Here is a 27,902-nt window from a genome sequence, read left to right on the forward strand (position 1 = left end):
ACAAACCAAACCAAAAAAACCCCAAAACAAAAACCAAACCCCAAAACAAACAAAACCCAAAACCACCAAAAGTCAGTCACTGTGGGGTATTCCTTCAAAAATTTTTCTAAATGATACAAGCTATTCCTGTAAAATGTCTCCTTTTGCTACAACATAAGCAGCTGAAAAATGTGACAGAGAAATGCAAGGCAGGAGCCAAGAGAGATGAGCAGGCATGCTGCAGAGCATCTGCTATGACTCCTGCTCCCCTTGGTTGCTCGTCTGTCGCTGCTATTCCTTGAAATCCCCCCAAGGGCTGCTGCTGGTCTTGCACAAACCGATACTTTCAGCGAGACTGGGATTGAATTCCAGGCTAAACTGGTAACGTCACATCCCCATCCCAACCAGTGGCAAGTGCGAGCCAGGTAACAGTGTCCGAACGGAGCTGTTCCTCTAGTTAAAATCGCACTGGGTGGCTAACGAGGAGAGAGAGAGGAGTGGGACTGACTTTCTACTGGGCTGGAGATCTTACGTTGTTTTACGCCTTTTGAGGTGAAATCTGGATTCTCTAGGAATTAGCGCTGCCTCAGCACCACACCGATGGCCTCAAGCCACCCCGGGTGCACCGTGAAACTGCAACACCCCAAAAACCGCAGCCGGAAGCCAAGGATGATGCTCCCAGGCCAGCTACACAAGCTGTAAAGGGCACATTATGCAGATAGCTGGGAATGGAAATGAGAGGGAAGCTGGATTTCTCTTACCACTAATTTTCCAGAGCTGCTGCTCTGCTGGCCCCTGGGCCAGCTCCTTGCCTGGCAGCACTGCCCGTCTGCCCGGCGCTCGCAGCCGAGCACCCTGCTGTCCCGGCCAGTCAGCAACTGTGGGCTGCTGTGTGCCGGCACACATGGTGTGAAGCACTCAGGGACCATGAACAGTGCTTTTACCTGTTTGGTACTGCTTTAAAGTTGTAAAAAGTGATGAGAATTAGTGGTCTTGTGTGACTCAGCCCATGCTTCAGAGCCCTGGAGCTGAAGTGGCTCCTGAAGAGGTGGAAAATACAAATGCACTGAAAAGCTCAAGTTTTATTCAATACAAACCCAATATCATTAGAGGAATTGTCCTCTACTCACTGCCAGCCGAGATTCTGGACCTGAAATCCTTGTTCGTAACTTTGTCAAGACATCGGAGCTGCAACATCTGCCCTTAGGGCAGGTAATGCTCACCCAGCTGTAGTTCAGTGCTGAGGGAAATCGCTAACAACCTTTTTGTGATCCTACAGAGAATGAAAGATCCTCTCTAAAAGTGCAATGATACTTTTCTATTCTGTGTCCTATCAGATAAAACCAGGCAGGGACAGGATTGCAGAGATGAGCAGCTGCAGGGTGTTTTACTCCCTCACGCTTCGGGATAGGGCACCTGTATCCTGCAAAACAAAACCCAAAGAGAGAGCTGTGCCCGCCCATGCCCCATCCTCCACAACCACATCCATTCCTACCAGAAGGTGAATAACACACCTTATCTGATGAGACAGAGCACACTGGTGGCTGCCACTGACTTTACAGCATAAATGCCAGCATGAATGCTTCTCCATCTACCAAGGGGCTGCCTGGCTTCTGCTGATCCTTGGAGCAAATATTCTGCATTAACGATGCTGTGGTGGAAGGCTGCAGTGTGCAGAGCCAAAATTTAAAGGGAGACTCGGGAACTGGAAATTCAGAGTTCACACCATTGTTTTGCCTCCTCTGCCCCTGTCTAAGCAACACCTGATGCCTCTTCTGCCCCGTGCTTTCCTGTTTCTCCCCCCAAATAAACGCAGCAACAAAATGCCAGGACAAGGTGTTTATGCAAGGGCAGGAGGAGCAAGCAAAAAGTCTTGGTTTACTCTGTGCCTTTTTCCTGGACTTCAAAGAAATTATTTAGCTTTTCCTGTGCACCTGTTTATTCACCTGAAAAACTGAATTAATACCTACTTTTCTAAAGCATGAGATCCTTACATAGAGATTTATGACAAGCATTTATTTGGCACCTGTTAGCATTTTACAAGGCTTAGATGGAGGCGCTCAATATCTCAGTAAGAAGAACCGAACACCTCTTCTGCTGGGAGGTGCCGCGTAAGTGCAAAGGACTGTAACTGGTATGGGGGGATCTCATGACTGGTCTCTGGGCTTCTACCCATCCTCTGGACAAAGCGGGTCGGCAGAGAGCCCCTGCGCACCGTTGCGTGCTTAAACTGGCTGCGGAGCTTGGGCTGCTCCAGTGATCTTGCAACCCATGCAGGACGGCGAGTTAATCCACACTGCACAGCAAGTTAACCCACACGGTGCTGGGTGAAAGCGCTGCTGGCCGCAGTGGGAGGCTTAGCCCAGTAACCTCCTTCCATGGCAGGAAAAGCTGGTGAGCCAGCCAGCTGCGAGCAGCCCTTCCCCAGAGTAATGCACATCTCAGGGTGCATGAAGAGCAACCCTAAAGAAAGGAGAAGTCTGCTGGGTTTGACAGCTTCTCAACAGATTCATGCTGAGAAAAAGGCAAGTAACGTTTATCACTGAGTCAGGTGAATTAAACATTCACATATATTTGCTGAAAAAAATTATATACATCTGTAGCAAGGCTCTGCCAAGTTTGAAAGATAAGCATCATCTAGTCACTAAATTAAAAAAATAAAAATCTGACTTTTAAATCTTTTTCTTTTTATCCATGTTCAAGAGCACAGACAGTTTATTTTGTTAGCACATTTGGTGAAGAATGTATGTTTGTGTGAGTAGCCATGAAAACCGGTGAAAATTTGGCATTTGTTTTGGATATGATGGAAAAGAAGAAGCCACTTATGCCTTACAGTCTAAATAATCCACAGAGTATATCGGGTTGCAAAAGGGTCACAAAGTAGCAGTCAAAGAGAAGCCTAAACACCCAGAGACGTAGCATACATGTCTGATAAAGAAGAACAAGGTATAGAGCATGCTGGCTAATTAAATAAATTTCACTTTCAACCCTGTTCCTTATGTGTGTAACCCTGGGAAAACCATCCCATAACAAGAAATGGACTCTGAAGAGATTTCTGTATCCATTCACAGTAAGGCTTTGAAGATATATGAAGTTTTATAGCATTTGTATTTTAAGGATTTAGGGCAAGTACATGTTCTTCTACTGAATAAAAAGAAAGTTAGTACTTAAAAGGTTCAAAAATATATCAATTGTGATTTTTTTTTTACATAAATAAATTATATTGATTTTGGATTTAACAGCTGAAAAAACCCTTTCTGCTTCCACTGGAGGCAAAACTGAACAAAATGTTAGTTAAATAGAGATAGCAGCATTTCTAAGAAATCTGTCGATAGTGATACAGTATCTATGCTACAAGGATGTTATTAAATAGAACACATTTAATTATTGGGGGGGTGCATTATGATTGATTACATACTTAAAAAAAAAAATCATCCAATCCAGTAAACTGGGAATAAATTCCGTGAAAATAGAAACCAAATGCTTTTTAGACCGTGGGTAACAGACTTCTTTGAGATGCTAATTTTAACATGTACATAATTTATAATCCCAAATGTATAAAAGACAATGACAAAAAGCATCATAAATAAATAATGCAAACTGAAATAGTTATGTCAAAACATTTGGACCATCTGATAAATTAGCAAAACTGTAACAGAAAATAAGTAAAAAATACAGTAAATTGTGACAACCAAATGTGAAACCAATTACTAGCACGCTCCCAACTCCCTCACCAGCCTGCCTTTTATCTCACTGCTGCACCACCACGGGTTTATTTCAAGTCTCAAACCATGAGCTGCAAATAAGAACAAGCCCAAGTGAAAGAAAAACTAAACGAGGAGTGTGGGGAAGGAGAAATAAGAAGGGTTGCCTGTGGAGGAGTCTCAGTACCCAGAGCTGCAGGGGGGCTGACGGCATTAAAACCTGTCCATTTAAAATGCAGACATTGAAATAATTTGCCAGTGCGGGGGTGACTCGGAAATACTGTTCAACAGCAAATGGAATGGAAAGAAGAAGCCAAGGTCATCTCTTCACAGTCTAACGCTAGAAAAGAAGAAACTCAAGCTTTGAAAGTCTCAACGGTCCTTCTTAGAGGACTCCCCAAACAGGAAAGCTGGCCTACAGCCTTTTCCTTGTTTGCTGAAAGGACGTTGCTTCTGGGGTAAGGAGTGGAAAATATAAAAACTCAAAAAGCCTCAGCGTTCATATAAGAGCATTAAAATCAGTGTGGCCTGTTCACGGCTGGAAAAAAATAACCTTTACAGCGCTTCTAATGCCATAGATGAGAACTAACGCCATAGAGGAGAACTGAAGACTAGCAGAATGATGAAGAACCTGGTAGCTACAGGTACAGTAATCCCAAAAAACTCATGCAAGATGTGCAAAACCTTTCCAGCTCGAGCTGAAAAGTTCTTGTAACTATCAAAGAAAGGGCAACTAAACTCCACTTAACATAAAACCAAACTTTGGTTTTAAAAAACACAAAAGAATGTCTACATTATATTTTCACTCGCTGCTGTTTGTCTCCAAACCTTTGAGGTGGGGGTGATAAAGAAATTATATCACTACCAGTTATGCTTTTTCCTTTCAAAGAAATGAATATATGCATTTTCAATCATTAGTTATATACTTCTGTCTATACTACTATTCTAGTAACCATGATAAAATAGGGAAATACTTTAAATCAAAAATACACATTAGCACTTACTATAGCTGTGCTTTTTACCCCCAAATACAGGCTTTTTCGTTCAGTGTCGCTGTAGACAGAAATACCCTTGTCTGCGTGTAGACCAAGAGGTAAAGACTTTTCTTTTGCTCTTGTTTTTTTGCTGCTTTTTCTTCTCAAAGGAGTGAGCAATTTGGGGGGGTGACCGAGTACTGGATTTGCTATCGTCGGCTGGGATGAACGACTGGAAAAACAGAACGAGAATTCGGTGCCTCCCATACTAGCTAGACAACACTGTTTATCTAATAAAGTGGCAAGACCCTGCAACTATTAACATGTAGTATGTCACCAGAGTTTTTTCTGACAGGGAATTAGGTAGATAATATTACTCATGGAAACACAGGTTTATGAAGGCGGAGCGGGGCGGGAGGGTAAGTAACAAAGAGTTTATGGGATAAGAAACTCACAAGCCACAATCTTTTTGTGTTTTTTTCAATGAAACAAAAGTTCTAATTTGTATCGCGAGCTGCTTTGCGCTCCTCCTCTGCTGGTCCATCCTGCTCTTTCTCTGCCGACAAAGGCGGTGTTTGCTCTGTACAGTTTTGACTGTTTGCAGCTCCTTTTTCCAGCAGTGAGACAGTTTCTGGCTCTGGGTTTGCCAATTCCCCTTTCGCTTTCTTTCTCTTCCGCTTCTGGCTTTCCAGGTTCGCTGCCTCCGAGTGTCTGGTTTGCTGTATGCCGGGCAGCGCCATGCCGATGCCAGGGGAAAGAAACATTGAGGGATAGATCAGTCCAGGAGACATCCCTGGGATAAGAAACGGGTTAAAAGCTACAGGACTACTGGTAGTTATTGCGGATTCTGTCTGATTAGAAAACGAATTAGGACCAGGCTTATCTTCTGAGAGAGTTTCTTTTTTCACATCCTGGCTACTCTGTTTATCCTCAGTAGCTTTCTCTGCGTTGGCTGTACCACCACTTTTTGTTGTGCTTGTTAACGAAGTTGGAGCAGTCGCAGTACAAGTAGTTGTCATGGGGGGGTTGAGAAGTCCTCCAACGCCAAACATCTGTGGTACGGTAGCCATGCCCGGCAGCATCATGGGCAACATACTCAGGGTGCTTTTCACATCCTCGCCGGCAGGCACTGCTGCAAATCCAGCAGGAAACCCAACCAGCCCGGTCAGGGGGATCCCTTGCATGTTTCTCATGTTCTGAAGTCCTACTAGATCCATCCCAGCAATCAGTCCGTTCATGAACAATGGTCCCATTCCAGAAGAAGAATCTGCTACAACGCCAGGGCCTTTAATGAGTTCGCTTCGGGGCCTTCTCCCCCTCCGGCGGGGCCCCGTGTCTCGGAGCACAGGCTCAGTTAGGATGCGATTGAATTTGCTTTCTGGTAAGTAGCCCTGAAAATGAAACACACACAACAGAAACACCTGACAGTTATTACTGCATCAAAGGAGATCTGGTTTTTCTGTGCTTGCATCTGCATCCCAGATGGTGTCAGCACAGAAATATTTGCCTACATGATATGGAATTTGAGAGGTACGCACAACTTTTCCCCAAGGGATGCTGCCAAATGCAAACCACCCTCTCTCTGCCCTGGCATGATACTGCAGCGTCAAAGTGCACAGGGAGGAAAGGAGGAAGCACATTTTTACCCCACATTTTCACCCAAGCCCTCAGCTTTGGCTGTTCACAACCTGAGAAGCACCGGGGCAGCTCTGTGTCAGATGCCAACTTATCTCCCTTCCCAGCTTTAATCGTGGCTTCAGCAACAGGTGACAAATCATGTCTTTTAGCTGTGAAGGGCCAAATTTTCAATGCTCTGCAGGACAGCAAAGCTGCATGGGATGACACACAGAGTGGACATGCTGTCTGAGGAGCACCCAGTTAGAGCTTCGCTGAGATGCCAGGAAGGTTCTTCTGAGCATTCAGATACAGGACCAAAACCTAGCAGCCACAACTGGGCAAGACTGTCCGATTACGGAGAGCAGTGTGTGTGGGATCCATAGTGCAGTTTAAAACTCCATTTTTCAGCATCCTCATCACAGACATTTAAACATTTCCCTTTGTGGATCCCTTGAGTTTCAGTATTGCTGCTCTTCGAACTGTTTCCAATAATAGATTTAGGTAGGAAAAGCAGAAACTTGAATCAAATGACCCTGGCAGTCTGCACAGCACAGCTACTGCCCAAAGAGGGAAAATCTTCTGCTCTGCTCCCGCTGGCACGTGGGAAAACCTGCGTGGGAGCATGACCACGCCTGGGCTCTGCAGGGCAGCTGACCCCACGCTCCCGCCTGCCCAAGCGCCCAGAACGGCCAGACGTCCCTCCGCATGCACGTGCCAGGACGGATGCGCACTCACCAAAAGCAAAGTGCTGATGGGGCTTGGGGGCGCGAATGCTAATGGGCATGCAGCTGCCAAACCAGGGTGTGTGAGCGGGTGCCTGGGGCAGTGGCCAGGCACACAGCTATTCCTACCAGCAAAGAAACCATCCCCTGCAAACGAAGGTAAGGAAGAACTGCCAGCTTGCACGGGTGCTGGCCGCCCAGACAGGGCGCTGACGCCAGCCTGGACATGGAGCTGGGCCAAATCTCCAGTGCTAATTAAAAGCAAATTTGAGAGCAGTACAAACCTCTAAGCCAATTGATTCCCCCTCCAGCCCTCTGCAAGGGTGTCACACAAACCACTGCAGCCAGAAACACAGGGAGCAGGCGAGAGGGACCGCGGGGAGAAGTCTGGATAAGGCCAGCCCGCAGAGCAGGGAAGGGCAATCGATCTAGCAGTGCCCATGTGCTAGGTGGGAGAGAGTGCTCCTCCTCGGCAGGCTCTGCCATGCACCGGGGCAGGGACTGGCGTGATGAACAGGGTGAATGAACGCGGTGAGGCTCGGCTCCGTCCTGTCCCTCTCCCTGCCAGTGTCTGAGCCTTCAGGCCTGGTGACCTGCAGGGCCTTTAGCGGGCCCAGGGTTACACAGAGTTTGCAGGAGCTGATGAAAAGCCTCAGCTGAGGGTATTTTTGAAAATTTGACCTGCAAAAATGTGTTTTGTCCACTCCCTGCCATCCAGCACCCGAGGTGGCTTACTGCTCCTAGGGTGTTTCTCTTGCCCCTGCTATTTCTAAGCATCTCGAGGCTTTCTGGACAGTCACCCTGAGCGGCTGAGACCTGTTCCCAGGGTGCTGACCCCCTTCTCTCCTACCCCTGGCCGCACTGCTGATCTGTGGCATGCGTCCAACCTCCCTCTCTGCCACGTGAGTGCTCCCCGTGCTGCCAGGCCTGCAGCTATCCCCTCCCCCATGCGCAGCTGAGGTCCTGCCTTGCAGCTCCCAGATCCTCACTGGAGAAAGGTTGTGGGGATGGGGAGGGGAAAGAAAAGATGACATGATACAGATTTCTCCAAAAGCTCTAACTTACTGAAAGCTTAACAATGTCAGCCCAGTCAGCTGCAACAGCATACTCCAAGTTTGCATCAAGCCACCTTGGCAACTCCTTCAATGCTGGTGCCGTGGCTCCCCCTAACTATAAAACACAGCAGAAGGATGACCTCTATTGCAGAAAGAGTTACGTAAAATAATACAAGAAATACGATTACACTTCTCCTAGCTCCTTGCTTTGGGCTGCAATTTGGCTGGGGCAGACACTCCTCCCTTGCTACACATCTTTGCAGGACTCAGTATGTGCCTGCTGCCTCCAGACACACAGTTCAGGGAGAAGAGGCAAGTTCAGCCTCTGTGGCCTGTCCCATCGCCCTCCCCTTGAACAAGCAATGGGGATAGAGCTTCTGTAAAAGCCATGCTCAGAACTGGACAAATCCACCAATTCACCCAGGTCTCCAATGGCCATTGTGGGTGTAACAGAGGGAAACACAGACGTGGCTGAAACAGCCTCTTTCTGCCTTACTCTTTAGTTTTGGTTTTAGATGTGATTAATATCCCATCACCTTCTGACCTAGTGCAGTCCTGGGTGTGTTTAAGAACTGAATTTGGGTGGAAAGTATCCCTGAACGTCGCTTCTCATTCAGAGAGGTGAACATCAGTGCACTGGAGATTAAACTGCAGACAAGTAAATCTATGCTTCTTGCTCAGTAAGCAAGAAAAAGCCCTTCAAACCCTCCACTTCCTGCATGCCCAGCACTTGGATGGGTATTCATATGCTCTGCCTGCACCTCATAAGGAGGAACAAAACAAAGATATTTGCTTGGCAATATTACAATTTGTGGCATATTGCAGTGAATTCAAGTGGAACAATCAAATCCGGAATGGGAAGCACCCAGCCAGGGCTGTGCTGATGGTGGCTTTAAAGCCAAAGCCTGAATCCCTTTGCCACTGTGGGGTCTGTGTACCCTGGCAAGGGTGAACACTCAGACTTTCCTTACTTCACACAGAAAGTTATTTATTTTGCGGGTTTGTGTCCCCTTGGGCACACACGTGTCACAGGATAGCATAGATCAGTGACGTGTTCAGATTTTTGTCCCATCCATAGGCTCCTCTGGATTAAATCTCCCCCCAGGTGAGCTCAGGGGCTGCTAAGCATTTCAAGACACCAAGGGCAGAGCACAGAACAGGCCTTCGCTTACCCGCCGTCCGGTACCCTTATGTACCACAGGCACCCGCTCCTCTCCTGTGAGTGAGTTAATGTCCAATTTGCTGGGGTCCTTGCAGCGTTGCCTCCTCTGCTTGGGCTTGTCTGAAAAATTCTGCAGTGCAAACAAGACAACATTAATGAGACTAGATGGCTTAATAAGCCTGGATGGCTACAAGCCCTGCAGGAGAGCAGCACAGATGAGCTCCCAAGGGACAGAGGGTCCCTGCAGACTTGGGTGGGAGCAGTGTGAGCAGCACAAGCTGGCCTCTGCCACAGGGCCAGCTCTCAAATGAGCGCAACTGATTTTTGTAGGTATAAAGGAGTTTTCAGCGTACCCTACTTAGACTGCTCCAGCCCTTTCTAATTCCCCTCCAATCCTAAAACTGTAACATTTGTATACGTGCATCTGTAAACGGGGAGCTAACTACAAGTAGGAAAGAAAGACAGAACAGGTCTGTGTGTGCCATCTCATGTCAGTCTGATACAGCTACCCACTTCTCGCCAGCTCATCTGTGCTTTGTTTTGCTCCTATCTGAGCTGCTCCCACTGCAGAGCTGCTGCACCGTGTTTCTTTGGGATCAGAGCCTTTCAGGACCACAGCCTACAGAGTTACAGCTGAGTTGTTGCTGAGTTGTTGCACACCCACTGCGTGCACCCAGTCCTGGCATCAATGTGCCTGCAGGGATGTAGCATTATAATGAACTACTGCAGGCTCTGATTCCTGAGAGTCAAAGAAAAGACCCTGAGCTTGGTCTGTCCTTCAACAAGCTGAGCTACTGCAGTACCCCAAAGCAGCTTTCAATCCATCCTACTTGGAGAGAGGACACCCGCCCTGACAGGGGGACATCCTGCAGGGCTGGCCCAGGGCACTGGGGGCTTGCTGGGAGCAAGAGGTTTACCAGCGGCATGGCCAGACTGGGCAAGCTCCAGTAAGTCCCCACAGAAGGCAAGGATGATGGAAGGGAGTGGGAAGGCACCTCCGCGCCTGCTCCACCATCTGACTGCTTCTTGCAGTGTTCCTAGGAGTCTGGCCTGGGGCACAGAGCTGCATGTATCTCTCGACTTTGAAAAGCAAGGGCCATCCTGCCTGAGCAAACACTGGGCTCCTCATCTCTCATCTCTAATAAGCTCCAGAACACTAATGGCTTGCCTGTACTCCAAGCTCTAGGGGATCTCTGCCTCAGGTACACAATGCTCCAGGACCAAGATGCACAGTCTTTTACGTATTACCACCACATTTCTTCCTTCTCTGTTTTACAGCCTGTGCTCTGCCTAGCACATGGCCTAATAGGCTAAATAAGCTGAAACCTGGAGCAAACCAACCTGTGAAAACCAAGAGTTGGATGCTTATGAGATGGCAAAAAGAATCAGATAGACTTTGCACCCCACTCTCTGCCACTCTGCTTTCTGACGGTGCCCACGCCCATGCAACCGCAGCCTTTGCAGCCTGCAACACAGCCGCCAGTCCAGTTTTTAAAGCAAGGAGGTTTCTCTTGTCTGGGAACCTTATTTAATACAACAGCACTGCCTAAAATGACCACAGGTGAAAGGGAGCAACACAGACAGACCTTGAGCATCCCAAATCCCTTCTCCCATTTCTCTCCCCATCCCTGGTGCTTCTGGAAGACATTGGACTAATAGTGCATTGGGCAGATGGATGCACTGGAGCTGGAGAACAGACCTTGGGGCAGGAGGACACAGCTCAGCAAGTGCTTTTCACTGCTGTACAGGGAACCGTGCCCACCTCTGAAACATGTGATGAACCTCCCAAACAGCCCTGATGACCACCACAGGCCATGGTACAGGGGAAAAGGCTGCATTTTGAGACACTTCGTGGAAGCCCTGAACTCAAGAGCAACCGCAGAAAACCTAACACAAAGGGCAACATACAAGGCAGACACACACACACATGCCACTGAAGGCCACCCTTACTGTGCCAAAGCCGGGAACATCAAGTGTGTAGTCAGACTGCTGACGGAGCCAGTCAAGGAGACTCTTATTCGGGACAGCCTTCTCTGCTTGGCTGCCTGCAGCTGGGACTGGCTGTGGAGTTGAGGTAGCAGCAACCGGCCCATCAGGGAGGGGACTGTTCTGGGGGGGCTGCGGCTGGTCTTCCTGAACATCCTGATGTAGAGGGAGGAGCAGGGAGAGCCCATCAGCAGCATGTGGTGATGCATGCGCACCCAGGTAAGCAGATGTCCCAAAGCAGGTCATCTGCTCCCATCACACAGATTAATCCACATATTCCCAGTGCCTGTTCCTTAAACCACCACCCACCACTGCATTACACTTCCACTCAGTCCCCAGCACTGGTGGCGTGGAGGGCAGAGAGAGCTGGGAGATGCTTCTGAACTCACCTGGAAGCACCCTAATCACCAGGAGGACCAACTTCCCCCCAGATCACTCCTAGAAGTGGTCTAGAGGGACTGGTCTTGCTCCCAGAGCCCTGCCCTTTGAGTGGATCCCAGGGTAGAAAGAGAAAGGGTGCAGCAGGCTCTTGGCCACAGCTCCAACTCAGTCAAGGACCATTCCTCATGTTCGCTAACCCTAGACACCCCCTGAGATGGGACAGCTGCTTCTGATAATGCTTAGCGGGACTCAAACACTCCAGGCAGAGTGCTGCAAGCCAGAGGGAAAACTTCCCTTCCTCCCTGGAGTAGTATCTGCTCCTGCCTGCTCCAGCACAGGCCAAGGTGTCCTGGAGGAGGTCCCGCATTGTCATGGGCAGCAGAGCTTGTAGGGGAGAGCTGGACTATGAGACAAATCGTGCTGACTCCATTGGGGCCATATGAAAGGAGGGAGCATAAACCCACCTGCAGCCTGGTTGGAAGAGGCCTCTCCTTCACAAAGATGAGGTCCATCCCTTCTACATTTTTTCTCCTGCCCCGCCTCCTTCTCATGGCAGCATCATCTCTTCGGAGGCTGCCATTTACAATTTGTCCTGTGACAGGATGGATTAATCCTGCCTGGAGGATGCCAGACAAGTCCATGCCCAAAGAGCCCTGGAGGGTGTTCACGGTCCCCAATTTCGGCATGTTTGTGTTTAGGGGGAAAGGAGAGGAGTTCCCCGGGGACCCATCAGAGGCTCTGGACAAGTCCACTGCTGCATCGCGCCAGCCATTCAGCACAATGGGTGGATGAACATGGGTTGCTGCTAGCTGCTCCAAGCTCCTCTGTTTGGCATCTCTCTCCATCTCGAATTCATAGAGCCTCCTGTGCTTCCGCTCGTCCTTTGCAAAGGCAGGGGTCAGGAAACCTTCCTGTGTGTATCAAAGCCACGGAGAGGGTTACAGCTGCTTGTGCACTGCCCAGGGACCACAGCTCTTCAAACCAACACAGCTAACGGTCAGGCTCTTCTGCCTCTCCACAGGAGTCCCAAAGGATGCCCTTTCCCTGGGCATATCAAAATCACACCTCTTTCCCTGTGTGGGGATGGTGCAGGAGCACCCTCACATGCACTTTGATTTCCCAAGGTGCTATAGCCCTGGGTGCTCCACCAGCTGCTGGGCAGCCAGGCTGGGGTCTCAGGCCAGCAGCTTCTGTCTCTGCGCTGTGTCCAACAGTGAGAGGAGATGAGAGAGAGCAGGTGACTGATGGGGCAGTGCCCTCTCCTGCACCCTTTCCTTTGGGACACCAGGGCAGTGTCCCCTTTTCCCCCTGACCATGCTGGGTGCTCCAGCGCTGACTCTGGAAGCACCTCTACAGCCGCAGAGGCTGCAGAGCTGCTGCAGAACAGCCACCTTCCCAGGAGGGGACCGGGGCTGGTGGGGGGTTGAGAGCACGGGCAGCTCACCAGGAGCCCTCAGTGGAGGGCACCAAGTGGCTTAAGCCATGTGTTAGACACCACAAGTGGCACGAAGAGGCAGTGAAAAGCCAGGCCCCCCTTAGGAAATTCCTGAGCACTTCTGGGCAATGCTTCACCCCAGACTCTCAAGCCTGCCCTGCCCAAGGGCCTCCCTCACCTTTTGTACCTGTGAGATTAACACCCCGTTATTGAAGCTGGGATCGGGGGCTTCTGACTCGGCAAAGCTGTTCCTGCTGCTGGCATTGGTGGCTACTGCTGGAGCTGTCAGCAGGCTTTGTGTCTCAAACTGCTGGCTGGAGCAAGGCCACTTGCCCTTCAAGATGGCATGGCAGATGTTGTCAATGCGGTTGATGATCACACGATCCTGCGAACAGAATTGGATGGTGGCAGGCTGGGACTCAAATGACTGACTCATGTATGTCACTTCAGGATTTAGACAAACCCAGCCCTGGTGACCTCAGCTCGGTGGGGAACTGCTTTGGGGCAGGCGTGTCCATGGCACGGGTGCTTGGGAAGAGCACCCCAGTTAGAGCATCTGTGGGGAGTCGTGTGCAGAGGACCAGGAGGCAGACCTGGTGCTGTGTGAGCCACTGCTGGTCAGAACTACACAGTAACACTTGCAATACAAACAGTGTTAATTTTAAACTCACCTTAGGCCATTCAGAGAAGGAGTAAAGTGTCTTCTCCTGCAGCAGCTGGGCTATGGTCGGTGCCCGGGCATCCTGAAGCTCATCGATCTCCCCAGGCAGGACAGAAGCAGAACTCTTGCTCTCTTCCTCCAAGTACTTCTCTGGACCATCTGGGAAAGCAACAGAGAATAGAGCCCATCACCTCCCTGACTCTCTTGCCCTCTCGAGGCAGGAGCAACTCCTCACACCTTCCCAACCCAGCACCCAGCTGGCTCCACAAGGGTCCCAATCCCCAACCAGCCACCAAGTAACGCAGCAGCCCTGGGTCACGGCAGGCAGCCCACACTGCTCAGGAAGGGCCAGCACTCACCTGGGCTGAGTCTAGGGGGTTTGTATTGCAGTCGTCCCCATCCCTCACCATTCCCATAGCCCAGGCGGGCGAGGAGGAGAACACATGCCTTTCCAGAAGGAGCTGCTCACCAGGCAGTGCCCTGTGCCAGGAACGGAAAGGCACCCTGCATTCCATGGGATGCTCGTGGCAGAAAGGCTGCTGGGGCTCATGGTAGGGGGTTCTGGCCAGCCCTGCTGGCAAATGCAGCCACCAACCCTTTGTTCCCCAAGCACATCAGCTAGAGGGACCCAGCTCCTGCAGAGGGGAGGCCATGCTGGGGGCTTGGCAGCCCCAAGGCTTTGGCTCTGCAGGGAGGGCAGCAGGTCCCTCCCACCTCAGCCAGAGGTGACTGTCAACCAGAGGGAGGTCTCAGGACTGTACCTTGACTCTGGCTGCCACTGGCTTTCTCCCCTTCATCTCTGTTCTCACACTCTTCTTGCTTCACCCCCTGGGGCTCAGGGTGCAGGGCCTCTCTGCAGCCTGCCTGCCCTTCAGCCCCTCGGCCCCAGGCCTCCCCCCCGGCATGGGGGAGCTCTTCCCCTGGGGCTGCCAGCAGAGGTGCAGGCAGGCTGAAAGCCTGGCTCTGAGCCTGGGGCGGTGAGTGCTGCAGGGTGTTCTCCTCATCCAAGCCGCAGTCCTCCCTGCCCTCTGGCCCAGGCTCCCCCAGCCCTTCAGGTGTTCCCAGCCCCAGGGACTCTCTCTCGCCATTCACGTCTTCTGGGCAAGTGTCCTCAGGTGTAGGGAGGCCAGAGCTCTGCTCCTCACCCCCCAGTTCATTAGCCCGAGGGTCACAACCAGCCCTGGTCCTGGGACCACTCAAGCCTTCCACAACATCTGCTGCTGCCTCAGAGTTATCATCATCCTCTTCCTCCTCCTCATCTTCCTCGCTGTGGCTCTGACTTGGGCCTGACTTTGCCTCCATTCCTTTCTCCTGCAGCAAATTGATGAACCTCTGCTCAGGAGGAACCTTTATGTCATAGTTATGAAGACTGGGACTGTAGAGCCCCACGCTTATGACCCCTTCCATGGCACCGTGCTCAGGCAGCACTGGTGCAGGGCTGGTGAGGTCTCCCTTCTGCTGCAAGGCTTCGCAGAGCTCTGCTGGGATGCTCCGCGAAGGGTCACTTTCAGGGGTAGAAGGTGAAGGCTCAGCTTCCTCGTTCTGACTGTCCATTCGGTCACAGCCCACCTGCAAACCCTCTAGGAAGGGAGTCTCTCTCATGGCATCTGCATCGCAGCTGGATGGATCCTCATCCCCCTCTAGCTTGCCTTCAGAGAGTTTAGCAATGCTGCTTCCAACATCTGTGCAACTTGGGCTGTCTCGGGCAAGGGAGCTTTGCTCGCTGTTACAGGCCTTCTCATCATACATCATGCACACCAACGAGTCTGGCAGAGAGCTCTCATCATAGTTACTGGAAATTATGTCCTGGACTTTAGACATGAATGTTTCACAGTTTGCATCTGGTGGACTGCCCCCAGCCTGGGACATGGTGTTATCTACGGTTTCTAGCTTGATCTGACTCTCGGCTTCATTCTCCAGGGATTCGCAAGTCCGGTCCACCTGGCTGTACAGAGGGGAACTGTAGAGTTTGGAGTTAGACTGGTAAAGGCAGCACAGGGTTTCTGGGCCTGGGAGCCCTGTTCTTTTATGCTGGGCATAGTTCCTGTATGCATCTAAAAAAGACAGCTGGGGGTCATTCATGATGTAGTAGTCAGTGCGATTCAGGCCGTGCTTGGCGGTGCCGATCAGCAGGTCCCGATCATGTTTGCCACACTCCCACCACACTGGCAGGTAGAGGCTCGGCCGGCAAAGCTTGAGCCGGTCGTGGAGCTGCGGACACTTGAGCACCTGCTCGCGCACCTTTCGCAGAAGCTCGATACGGTAGAGGGTTCTGGCAGCACGTTCCTCTGTGATAGGCTCCACGTAGATGTCCGGGTCTGGGGGACCTACAGCAGGGACAGAAAAGCCAAGGCCCCATTATACAGACTGATGAGAGTTACTCAGAGGCAGCGATGAGCAAGGTGAGTTTTAACTCTTGCTCAGACTGCAGGTGAGGTGGGGGGAGTGCTTGTAGCCACCGTTGAGGCTTCTTTTCCCAGTCTTACCACCTTCCATCCATTTGCCACCAAATGGACACATGGGAGTAAAATCCCTCGCCTTTAGCAGCTGGACCAAGAGCGGCACTCGGCTGCAGAGGATTTCAGAGTCTTGTCTGAGCTCTGCTCCATCAGCGCCAGCAGTGCTGGAGCTGCCTGGACCTGCCAGTGGATCAGCTCCTTGGGGTCTGAGCCTCTGGTAGTCCTTCAGCAGGTTCTCAGGGAAGGGAGTCCCTCAAGTCATGCAACTCTTTTGATGAGGAACACCTACCTAAGGCATTAACACACACATCCAAGAAACTGTGCCTGAGACCAGACCTCCTGACAGGTCTGATATGAAATCCTTTCTGCTGCTGTTAGAAGCAAATTGCTTTGTGCTTAAACAGCCCCCAAGCAGTTTATCATCTGCCATGTCATGCACGGTGCCAATGCATTGGGGCTCTACAGGGCACTCTGAGAAAACATGATGCCCTGTGTGCTGGCCAGGCTTCCCAAGCCTCCTGCAGTGGGTTCAGACTCCCTTTACCCTGTAGCAGAGCTCTCTAGCCAGCTACACCACAGCACAGGCACTGTGCGGACTCTGTCCAGCGCCAGCAGAGAGATGCTTGGAAAGAAAACAGCAATACAGATCACCCAAACAACCCCTAGCTCCAGTGTGGAGAAGGTGTGATCTGCTGCTTCTCTACTTCTCCTCCCTCACATCTAGAGGTTGCTGTCTTGGATAAAATTGATTGTGATTTCATGGGAGAGCTCCATGAGACCCGTGACAGCAGGAGCTGGAGCCCACAGGGCTGCCCTACCTTGCCATTGCGCCAAGGAGTTGGTACGCGGTGGTGACAAGGCAGCCAGAAATGGATGTGGCTTCTGCAAGCCCACAGCCTGCAGGGCATCTCACTGCCTCCAACTGTCCCCAAAACTCCTCCCTTGCTCTCCTGCTCCACGAGAGCAGCGGGACCATTTCTGACCTATGGCTACATGGACCTACCGTTACCCCTCCCATAGGCCATGCAATTTCCACTCACCATCCTCTTTCCACAGTGGGAGACCACAGACATTCTTGCACATGGCCACGAAGCTGTAGAAGTACTTCTCCAGGCTCTCATCTGTCTTCTTCTCCAGTCGAGAGATGGCTCGGAACTGGGCCCAGTCAAAGATCTTTTTCTCCTGGTCATAGATAACCCCAAAGGAGGAGACAGTGCGGTAGAAATCTGCCTGCTCCCTCCTGGTCCACCTGTGGGGCAGGGAGGAGATGTGAACACCACTGAGACATGTTCTGGTCCCAGCATGGGCAAGGCACCAGGCAGAGAGGCTCAGAGAAGACTATCTAGTTACTGCCCACCAGTTTTGGGGAGCTGCCAGGAGGAGCACACCAGGGACATCACCACAACCTGAGAACCTCTGCCTTATGGCGCATAGTGAGGAGGAGCAAAGGCCACGGGCTCTGGCTCTTGGCTCACTATTGAAGAAAAAACACTCTTGGCTGTTTGAAGAACACTAAGTGCAGCTCCTGGCTGTGCTGTCGACGGGGCGCAGGCTCCAGCACCTTCTGTGAAAGCACAAACCTATCTCACCTACTCGCTTCCTGCCACATCGAGTTGTCTCATCACCTCCATGGAAAGGCCAACTTTCTGTACCAGGAATTAGAAATGAAGATCCTGCAGACACAGCTCTCATCTAGCCTCTTCCAGAGGGAAACTGAGACTGGGGTTCATTGCCATAAGGGTCCCAGTAACAAACACCATCCACCCTGCTGACTCCTGAGGACTCCCTGGGTGCCAGGGGTGGGTGTCACCCCCTCCCCAGTGAAGGAAAGCAGCCGTGCTTATGGGGGGTTTCAGTTACAGCGCTGTTAGAGCACAACTTTCACTTTGGCCTGGACCCTCTGAGCTTTCAAAGAAACGATCCAGGTCAGAGATGGTGAGGAGTGTCCTGGGCAAACACAGCCCTGGGCAAACAGAGCGCAGAGAGAAAACAGGCCACAGAGAACAGACCAGGGTGCAAACTGCAGGGCAAGTGCAGGAGCACGTCACAGCAGAGAAAGGTGAGTGGCGTGGGCTGAAGAAAGTTTAAGGTCAAATCTCAGCTCTTCTGAACTGCAGCTCTGAGCCAGCACCAGCAAGCAGCTGGGACATGTCAAGGGAGAGCAGAGAGGGTGACAGCACCCACCGCACACCCCAGCTGACCAAAATACACCTAGACCAGCATTTCTGCCCCTGCTCCCAGGGGCTGTGAGCCCTCTGCAGTGATAATTCATTCCAAAAAGGAGAATAACAAGAAGAAATTTAATTAAAAAATCAGTGATTCAAATCAAGGAGCCCAACGGGGAGTTTGTTGAAAGCTGCCTAGGACACCCCTGTAAGGAGACCCCAAAAAAAAAAAAAAAGCCCACAGAATTAAAGAGCAGGAAATACCAGGCTGCTGTGGTGTCCACAGCACAACCACTGATGCCCCACCTTGAAGAGGGGACAATAAAACTGGAAGAGGTCCAGATGAAGGGGAGAAGGAAGATCAGTGGGTTCATGCAGCTTCCATACAAGGAGGCTGTGAACAGAGAGCACAGGGCAGCATAGATACCAAGTGGTTACATGGGTTCCTGCAACAGGGACAGGCTCACAGGAGACAAAGCCATCAAGGACTGTTGACCACAGAAAGCCCGTGCAGTTCAGGAAGTCCTTGGGCTGCACACTGGGGACCAGCAGCGGTGGAGGCAGCATCACCCTACCGCACGCCCTCCCTGGATTCTGCAGAGAGCCACTGAGGATGCCAGGATGATCCCACCATCCTTCCACTTACTGGGATGCAAATGAAATGGGAGCACCCCGCAACAAGGTTATGCCACCACTGGGCTCCTGAGGCCATGAGCAGGAGGCTAATGCAGCAGTGTGAGAGCCACGGGGGTCAGAAAGGCTACGCACGTGGGCTGTGACAGTGCTTATTCATAACCCCTCATCCACGATGTGTCCCAAGCACACAACACTGCTCAGCAGAACCTGCTCTGCTGGGGCTGGGGGGCGATCCCTGGCCCAGCAGACACTGAATTTGACTCTGAAGAGCTGTCCCCTCGCTTCCTTTCACCGTGTCACCAGCTGCTACCCGCAAACTACAGTGGAGGCTGCTCCCTGGCTGGGCTGGCTGCCGGAGCCACAAGGCTCCCTCACAGCTGCAAGCAGCATTCCCTGCCCAGCAAGGACCCAGGCACCTGTGTCACATGGGCAGCTGGCTGCAAGGACAGCTGTGGTGACATTTACCTGGGTAAATCCAGGGGAGCAAGGATTTCAACTGGCCTAAATCAGCTTTGGAAAGGACCCTCTGCTGCGTTACCTTTTCTGCATTTCTTTGTTCACCGAGTCCATCTCAGAGGCTCTCCTGAACATCTCGTCCTGCAGCCAGTATCCATGGTTACCGGGCATGAGCATCTCGGCACGGGGAGGCAGCTCTTTGCGGTTGCAGCGCTGGTAGACGGTGACGAGCCTCCGCAGTCTGGCTGTGAGCGCAGATGAGACAGGCCAGCAGGATCTGTCTGAGTCGGAGCCATCCTGGGCTTCAAACATCAGCAAGGACATTAGTATTTAATGCACACTCAAAGCCACAGGTTCCTGTGTCCCTCCAGCCAGCTCCAAGAGCTCCCTCCTGCCTTACCCCTCCCGCGTGGGACATCACGGATCACAGTCATGAGTGGGGGGCTGTGGTGACCATCCATGGGCCTCCACATCCCAAAAGCTGCTGGCTCACAGCCTCACCATGTCTGAGCTTCCTTCAGAGAGAGCCCAGAGATAGAGGTTGGGGTAGGAATGACAGCTCCGGGCTGGGCCATACATGGGAGAAGACTTCAGCTCTCTGCTCAGCAGTGGGGCCAGCCAGGCCATGGCATCCGCCAGCACCGCCTGCTGCGGAGACCCTGCACGCTCATCTCATGCAGGCAACTGCATGGACAAGGGCAGGCTAATGGCTTCTAGTCACCCCTGGCTGGCTTTGGCTGGAAGCATTTTTTCAGGACCCTGGCTGCCCTGCCACAGGGCCCATCCATGGGTCACACGTGACTCTGCACAGGAGGGCCCCTGACAGGAGCCTGCCCAGGTTAAGCTACCTCACCCACTAACACAGAGTAGCACGTCCTCCCAACCCAGCAGCTTGCCCCTCCCATCCAGCAGCGTCTGCCTCAGTGCTCCAGCTGTGCCGTGCCAGCCCCCAGGAAGCCACACACCACGCTGCGGGAGATATGGCCTCACCTGCCACTGGCTCATCCCGCTTCTCACTGGCTTCGCCCACTCCAGCAGACACGATGTCCTGCATAAGGAAACCATCAGAGAGGGCTCTCCAGCCCTGCAAAGAACCCCCCACACCCACAGCCCACCAGGCCCTGGCAGTGTACAGGGTGGCAGGATGGGCAGGGCTGCGTGTCCAGTACCCTCGGGCTGCAGTCGCTGGCTGCCCTCAGCACGTGGGATCAGAGCAGCATGGACAGGGGAGGTGAGAGCTCAGAGGGGCACTGCTGTCCTTTTTGGGCCTGGAGGAGAGGTCCACCACAGTGACACAGGCTGCAGTGCCGCTGCCCAGGACAGTAGCACTGCGACAGCCTCCACTGCTCAAACGAACCCTGCACCCTCCCATGCTTGCCTCATTCACTGCTTTTCCTCTCCCCCAGGGCCATTTCTTTTGGGATACCCCCAACTCCTTTGCCAGGGCCCCATGTGGCTCCTGAAGCCAAGTGTGAAAGCCAGCACCCCTGGCTGTCCCCAGCCCTCAATCCCCCTCAGCTCCCCACAAGGCAGATGCTGCCGAGGTCCGCAGGAAACTCAGAGGCAACAGCAGAAGCTGCACTTCAGTGAGCAGAGATGACGCAGACAGTGTGGGGCAGAGCCGTGCATGGCAAAGCCAGCACAGAGCAGGGTCACCGGCAGTGCTGGTTCCCCGGTGCCCTGCAGCAGAGCTGATGGAGCCAAGCCTGCAGTGCAGGGTGGGAGGGCAGGCTTGGCAACAGCAGACGTGCATTGATCACTGTGAATCTTGCTGACCTCCTGCTTTGGCAGCCCCTCCAGCTTTTCTCCACTGCTCTCTTCCTTTTCCATGCTGCCCCTGGGTAAGAGAGAGAATTAGTCCCTGGTAGCAGCAGCACAGCCCCCTTGGTTGTGCCAGTTGTCAGCAGGAGGGAGCGGAGAATTGGTGCTCATGCCTTCCCTCCATCTCATACTGGGAGCCAGCTCCTCCCTGCCTTCCCCCCACCCGCTGTGCTCAGATGCACGGTCTGCTTCCTTCCTCCTCCCTGTGCACAACTCACACCACAGCACAGCCCCACTGCTGACACGGCCCCCTGGAGTGAGCCAGACAACCCCCGAGAGCTTGGCTCCATCCCCTGCCCACCTTTCAGCAGCATCCTGGGCCCCATCGCTGACGCCCTGCTCTGCTGAGAGCAGCTTCTCATCCGGCATGCCCACCTTCTCCAGAAAGCACAGCGCCGGGTCCGCCCGCATGGCATTGTACCTCTCATAACCTGCCAAGTGCCACGGGCCATCAAAAAGGAGAAAGACAACACAAAGCCAGGTCTGAGCCTGGTTCAGGCGAAACTCCTGCTCTGTGGGACACAGCCCCCCACCCGGCTCTCACTCTGTCTGTGCTGCTGTGAGAACAATTCTCACCCCCAGAAATTCAGAACACTTTCCCAAAAGCTGTTAATTGCTCTGCAGCCCCTGGGCAGCAGGCAAAGAGAAAGGTCAGCCTTTCCATCCCACCAGGCAGCCCTGCCCGGTAGGCAGCACAGCACCTGGAGAGCAGTGCACAGCACCCACAGCAGGTTGCAGCTGGGAGCAAACAGTCCCATAGCTCCTGGAAGCTGCAGGGGGACTTCAGGACAAGGCATGAGATGTCACAAGAGGCTCTGTGCCTTCCTCCTCACCCTTAGGTGGCAACTGCACGCTGCTCCTGGCAAACCGGAGGAGTCTGCTATGAGACCTGGCATGGCCACCCTGGGCGCTGCAGTGCGCCTGCCCCACCACCTGAATGAACTGGCAGCACTGCAGCTGCCTGCGGCCTGGGGAGAGCTGCCCTGGCCCTGTGTGGCTATGGTGCATGGCTGCGGCTCTGCCCCCTCGCACGGATGTGATGTCCCCTCCAAGTATCGGAGCTCTGGCCAGGTGCTCCACTTTGGGCCCCTCTCATGCACCGGCACCCACCAGACAAGCTGGGTACACACCATGCTTGAAGACGCCGATGAGCAGGGATTTATCAGCTTCGGCATTCCACCAGTCCACTGGGATCTCCACGTAGTCAATGTCTGGCAGCAGAACATCCAGCTCCCTGTGGCAGACAAGGTATGAATGCCCCTCTCCCAATCTCACCAGGCACTGGAGCGCACTGGGTGCTGCTGGGCAGGGGCAGGGGGAGACAGGCGCCATCACTCACTGGCTTGGGGACAGCTAATGAATGCAAGGCTGGCCTGGGGCCCTGCCATGGCCTGGTGTACATGTCTCCCTGGGGTCAGAGAGCTGAAGCCTTGGCTCCACTGCAACCCACCACCTTCCCCATCCTCTTTCTCCAGAGATGGGAAGGCTACATAGCCCCTCTCCCCTCCCGCCCAAGCAACACCAGAGGACCAGAGATCCTATCTGATCTGAACAGCATCTCTTGGGAGAAACCACTTCAAACCTACCAGCCTCAAAAGAAGAGCACTTCTGGTGGAACGGGCTGCAACACCCCCTCCGCACAGACTTGGGCTGATGGGAGCTATGCTGGGGAAGGCACCAGCCCCTGCTCTAGGAAATTAAGCTCAGCATATCACACTTTTCTCTGAAGCACCGAGAGCTGAGTCTTTGCAGGAAGGTCAGGAGCTGGCAGGCTGCAAGCTCAGTGGCATTAACAGAGTCTGTTGGCCCCGTTGTCCTCAGTGCTGGGAAGGGACTGCAGGCCACAGCGATGGGGCATGCTCTGCTCCAAGGCCTGGCCCTGGGAACTGGACACAGTCTCTGTAGGCTCTTACTTTGCATTAAAGGCCAATTTGTCAGGCAGCACATGGAGACATTTCCCTGCAGGCTGCAGGGTGTCCCCGAGCATCCTCACCACCCCCCAGGCTGACACTGCAGCCTCAGAGCTGCCTCAACAGGGCTGCTGCCCTGGCCACAGTCCCTGCTCAGGCAGAGCTGCCGTCTAAGGATGAAGTTTTGCCTGAGCAAGACCTGGGGATTTGACCACAGGGTCTGACTCGCCCAGAGCCATGGTGAGCCCAGACGTGGCTGGGCTGGATGGCTGTGGCAGTGCTTGAGGGCTGCCACCACCTCCCTGAGAAGCATCACAGGGGTTCACCGTAAGGTCCCTACCTGGCGGGGGTCCCCTCGAAGGCTTTGTCTGCAGCCTCCCCCAGCACTTCAGCCTTCAGGTAGTAGAGCATTCGCACCCGCAGCAGAACCCTGTCCCGGGGCAGCAGAGAGGAACACATGCTAGCACACAGGTGCTCAGGTGCCAGCCTAGGGCCTGACCCAATGGCCCTCGCCAGAGCATTTGTAGGGGGATGCTCTGAGGGTCAGCAAGGCCAGGGAAACCCCCTCAACACTGTGTTTCCCCACGTTGGAGGACCCACTTTCTCAAAGCAGGACAGGCATCGGCCATGTGGTGTCATGCCACAGTGCCCAGCCCTGCGATCTGCTGGGGCCCTGCAGCTGGAGGTTTGCTGCTCAGGACATGGCTCCTGTTAGTTGGAGGAGCATCTGAGAGCAGTCCAGCAGCTGGAGCATGGTGATCCTGCATGGGCTGTGAGCCCTTTGCAGCTCCCTCCCACCCTCCCCACACTAAAGGCCCTCAGCCCACGATCTCCATGAGCTGGCGTGGGGTCCCACACTCACTTGTTGCAGTGCTGTTTGAGGTGCTTCTTGTAGCTGTCGTCATGCAGGACGACCTCGGGGTTGCAGGTGGCGAGCCAGTCCGCATTCTTTATCTCGGGAAGCAGCATCTGGTTCTTCGTCTTCTTCCCCTTCCTGCCTCTGGGCACCGGTGCTGACAAGCCTGTAACAGCAAGTGGCAGCCAGTGAGCACTGTGGGCCAGGCCGGGCACCTCTGGCACTGCAGTGCCCAGGCAGGGCAGCAGAGCTGGGGAGCCAGTGGAGGCCATGCAAAGCTCCTGGCTGCAGGTCAGCGAGCCAGTGTGGGGGAAATGCACGGGGTAAACACGGAGCGTGGGAGGCTCTTCCTCCAAGAAAAACTTGGGGATCACCACAGAAACTGAATTGCTGTAATTTCTCAGTGCAATGCTGAGCCCAAAGGATAACATGGCCCCTTGATGTATAAAAATATCACACAGAAGCAAGGAAGGGACCTTGGTCCTGGGCAGAGCCAGCTCTGAAGTTCACCCTCTGTGGACAACACAGGGATTTGGGACGAGAGTTCAAACAAGAGGCTCCCAAATGATCAAAGACCAGAAGAGAATCCTGATGATCTGATCTGAAGGGTTGTTTCCTATTCCGTGCATCAGGAGGAGGGCTGAGTGGGAACCAGATCACTGCAGGGGGCATTTACACTTGGCAAAGATACCTAAGGGAAAAGGAATGCAGTTCCATCTGGCCGACAAAGATAAAATGAGATCCAGTGGCTGGAGCTGAAAATTAAACACATTTTCAACCTTGAAATAAGATGCAAGTTCACAACAGAACATGGAAACAACTCCTGGCAGGGTCACTATTGTTTGGAGTCTTCCAAGAGGGATGAGCTCCTTCCCTGGGCAGCTGCTTCTGAGGCAGGGTCCTGCGGATGTCCTCTCCTGCCTATGAAGGGGAAAGAAGTGCCTCAGCAGTCCTGTCCCATCTGTCTGGTCTTGTGACACCAGGGAAGAAGAGAGAGCATCGCCGTATCCTCAACACCTGCATAAAGTTTGCAGCTCCATGACAGAACAAGGGCTCCAGCCCAGGTGGCTGCTGGAGGCCTGCAGCAGGCATCAGGGCTCCTGTCCCCAGCACCAAATTCACCTGACAAACTCTGGGCAAACACTGCTTCCTCAGTAGCTTGGCATCTTCCAGGACAGGGCTGGATCAGAGCAGAGCTCTGAGCTGGGATGCCCGCATGCTGTGCTCACCCCCCGTAGTCACACAGATGCAGGATTGAGAAGGAAAAGCCCCAGGAGTCACTAGCAAGGACTGGAGGTTGCTGTTGCTTTCTGCACATCAGGGAGGCCCAGAGCATGCCTCACCTGGTCAGCTCTCCGCAAACATGAGTGGTACCTCAGGCTCCTTGGCAAGCCACAGAAACACCTGCCGTGTGGCTGCTCCGCACTGGAGGGTTCTGCTCTCCTCCAGCTCCTGAGGTTAGGCTAGATGGTTTTGTTGTTCCTCTGGCCACGACTATATGGAGGTTTCACAGGTAGGAAAAGCGATTCTGAAGAGCTGATGGAGAAGCTCCTGGTTGTTTTCCTCTGCTAAATATCCAATTTTAGTTCTGTTCTTGCACTAAAGCATTCCTGAGCCTCCACTGAAACTGCGGCTTGTTTATTACTTGCCATTATCTAAATCAAGACCATTCATATCAGCCAATTTGTTACTCTTGCTCTGCTCCCCACAAGGCTCTCACATCCAGTCCCAGCGCCGCTCTGGGCAGGGCTGTGTGGCAAGGGCAGGAGGCAGCACTGCAAGAGTGGCTCACATTGTAGGAGGTGATTGGAGTAACTTAAGGAAGCCACTGAAGGCCACGTGCTCGGACCTTACACTGTAAAGCCAGTTGGACATTTCCAGACAGAAGGAAACGGTGAAGTCAGGTTTTAAGCACCAAGTAACATGCAGCACGCTCCTGGGGCTCAGCAACAGCACCACTCCAGAACAGCCTTCCCTGCGCTCCACCACCTTGAAACAGGAGCCCCAGGTTTCAGCCTGGCTCCCTGATGCCAAAAGCAGGCTGGAGAGTCCTAGCCTCCTCACTACTCACCTTGCACCACAGATTACAAGTGCGTAACAAGCAGCACAAAGCCATGGGGCTCTGACCACCCTGAGGGAGCGCCGTGGCCTCCCCCAGCAAGCCCTCCCAGCCCAACTCACCTGTCCTGAAAGCCACAGGATGCAGGCACTGTGCTGCTAGGTCAGCACAGAGTCCTCTGACACAGAACAGGCAGTGACCACGTGTCCCAGGCCACAACCCTCCAGGTAATCCAAGGAGCCAGCACTGGCTCTGTCTTTGTATCATTAAAGACAAAAGTCACTGTGGCTGCATGATGCTGTTTGCATGGTGGCCTCTATTTGCTGTGCTGCTCCAGCCCCAAGGGATGCCTACAGAGAGCAGATGCTGCACTGCAGGTAGGGGGGTGAATCTGCAGTGCCCCACTGCCCAGGCCGAGTCAGAGACAGCAGGAGAGCAGGGCTGGGGAAGGCTCTGGGTGGCCCCTGTCTGAAGCTGAGGATACACTGGAAACCTCCACCCAACAGAATGCAGATGCAATTACAAATTGGATATGTGGTGTGATATGTGGACCTCACCACACTGGAAAATAAGCGTACGAGTCCTCTGAACAGGGAGGGCACAGACAAACCTGAGATAAAGGGTCCTGCCAGGTGGAGTGAGATAAGGCACCATCACCTGGGTAGGATTATGCATTGCAGAGGTCTCGGGGCAAACCAACGCTGCCCCTCCAACCATCAGGGCAGGCACTGCAGACCAGTATGTCTGGGACAAGAACCATGATGAGAGGAGACACAAGCTGGTGACCTGGGGTGAGATGGCTGCACAGACTGCCCCACCAGCTTCCCTGGCACAGCCATGAGTGCTGTGCCTGGTGGTCTCAGCTGTTGGCGTTAGGGCCGGGGCTGCCAACTGGCACAGGTGGAGTCACTGCACAACAATCCACGCCATGTCCTGCAATGCCCTGAGGAACAGCCAGGCACGTCTATGCTCTGAGTGGAATAAGCACCCTCACACCTATCACACCCAATGTGTTCATACGGTCACCAGTGCCCCAAGAGCTCACTGCCCAGTGTCTCCCCATGCTGGGGAACCCTGACATTATTCACAGGCCAGAGAAAACTTAGCAGTGCCCACTTGAGGGTAGGATGCCATCTCTGCTCCCACCACAAGGCTCTCTCTGCACCAGCCATGGCACTGGGATCCAGAAAACAGCCTCCCCGCCCCCAGCCAGCCCCTGCCACTGGCTGTGAGGGTCAGTGTGGAGGTCAGTCCCATGGCAGCCGCTTTCTCTGTGCAGAGAGAGTTACGGTGCTCAAGCACAACTGCTTGCTGGCTGTTTCAATCAGCTCTGCTTTGAATTCTGCAGCCTTTGTCCCGTAGGGTGGCACAGCGGCGACAGGTACAGGTGCAATGGCAGAGAGAACACGCAATACCTGAGTGATTCTGCAGAGCCTGGTTCTGGCCATCCTTCGTCGGTGTGATGAGATCCCAGATAAAACTCTTAATCTTCTCATCCCCCTTGTAGTGTTTGACACAATAGACCAGCAAGGCCCGACAAATCATCTCCATGTCCTTCTCATTCAGGTGCCACTTGAACCGCCCGTGGGTCAGGATATCCTTCCAGCGTCCCCAGCTGGAACAGCAGGAACACAGACAAAGTAAACACTCCCGTGCAACTAAAGACCTCGCCGGCACCTCTCTCCAGGAGCTTGCTCAGGCGCATGGCCCTGCCAGCTCCCCTGGATAGGGGCATTCTGCCCCCACATTACGGGAGCAGAAGGGGGAGTGGTTTGCCCAGGCCTGAGCAGGGCAGAGGCAGGAGCACACTCTGGAAGCACCGACTGCCAGCTCATGCTTTGCTCCCCTAACTCTCCTTCCATCC

The 27,902-nt window shown here is 53.2% G+C and overlaps 1 protein-coding gene across 10 annotated transcripts in view; it reads right to left on the minus strand.

The window, feature by feature from the left end:
* Positions 1 to 3,068: 3,068 nt before the first annotated feature.
* The window catches only part of CHD6 (chromodomain helicase DNA binding protein 6), a 95,013-nt gene continuing 70,179 nt past the window's right edge, over positions 3,069 to 27,902 (minus strand). For 5 of the 10 annotated variants that reach the window (XM_030009627.2, XM_030009626.2, XM_041122792.1 and 2 more), the window contains 17 exons: positions 27,451 to 27,653; positions 23,986 to 24,145; positions 23,464 to 23,553; positions 22,344 to 22,447; positions 21,515 to 21,644; positions 21,169 to 21,229; positions 20,383 to 20,440; positions 19,475 to 19,694; positions 17,176 to 17,384; positions 14,438 to 16,003; positions 13,687 to 13,835; positions 13,194 to 13,400; positions 12,045 to 12,491; positions 11,164 to 11,355; positions 9,224 to 9,343; positions 8,062 to 8,166; positions 3,069 to 6,048 (listed from right to left, as the gene is read on the minus strand). In XM_030009627.2, coding sequence (XP_029865487.1) covers positions 5,155 to 6,048; positions 8,062 to 8,166; positions 9,224 to 9,343; positions 11,164 to 11,355; positions 12,045 to 12,491; positions 13,194 to 13,400; positions 13,687 to 13,835; positions 14,438 to 16,003; positions 17,176 to 17,384; positions 19,475 to 19,694; positions 20,383 to 20,440; positions 21,169 to 21,229; positions 21,515 to 21,644; positions 22,344 to 22,447; positions 23,464 to 23,553; positions 23,986 to 24,145; positions 27,451 to 27,653 — 4,915 coding nt within the window. In that variant the 3' untranslated portion in view covers positions 3,069 to 5,154. The remainder of the gene's footprint in view (positions 6,049 to 8,061; positions 8,167 to 9,223; positions 9,344 to 11,163; positions 11,356 to 12,044; positions 12,492 to 13,193; positions 13,401 to 13,686; positions 13,836 to 14,437; positions 16,004 to 17,175; positions 17,385 to 19,474; positions 19,695 to 20,382; positions 20,441 to 21,168; positions 21,230 to 21,514; positions 21,645 to 22,343; positions 22,448 to 23,463; positions 23,554 to 23,985; positions 24,146 to 27,450; positions 27,654 to 27,902) is intronic. The other 5 variants (XM_030009621.2, XM_030009624.2, XM_030009622.2 and 2 more) reach the window with 4 other exon arrangements.

The sequence above is a fragment of the Aquila chrysaetos genome, chromosome 3, assembly GCF_900496995.4.
Source record: "Aquila chrysaetos chrysaetos chromosome 3, bAquChr1.4, whole genome shotgun sequence".
NCBI lineage: Eukaryota > Metazoa > Chordata > Aves > Accipitriformes > Accipitridae > Aquila > Aquila chrysaetos.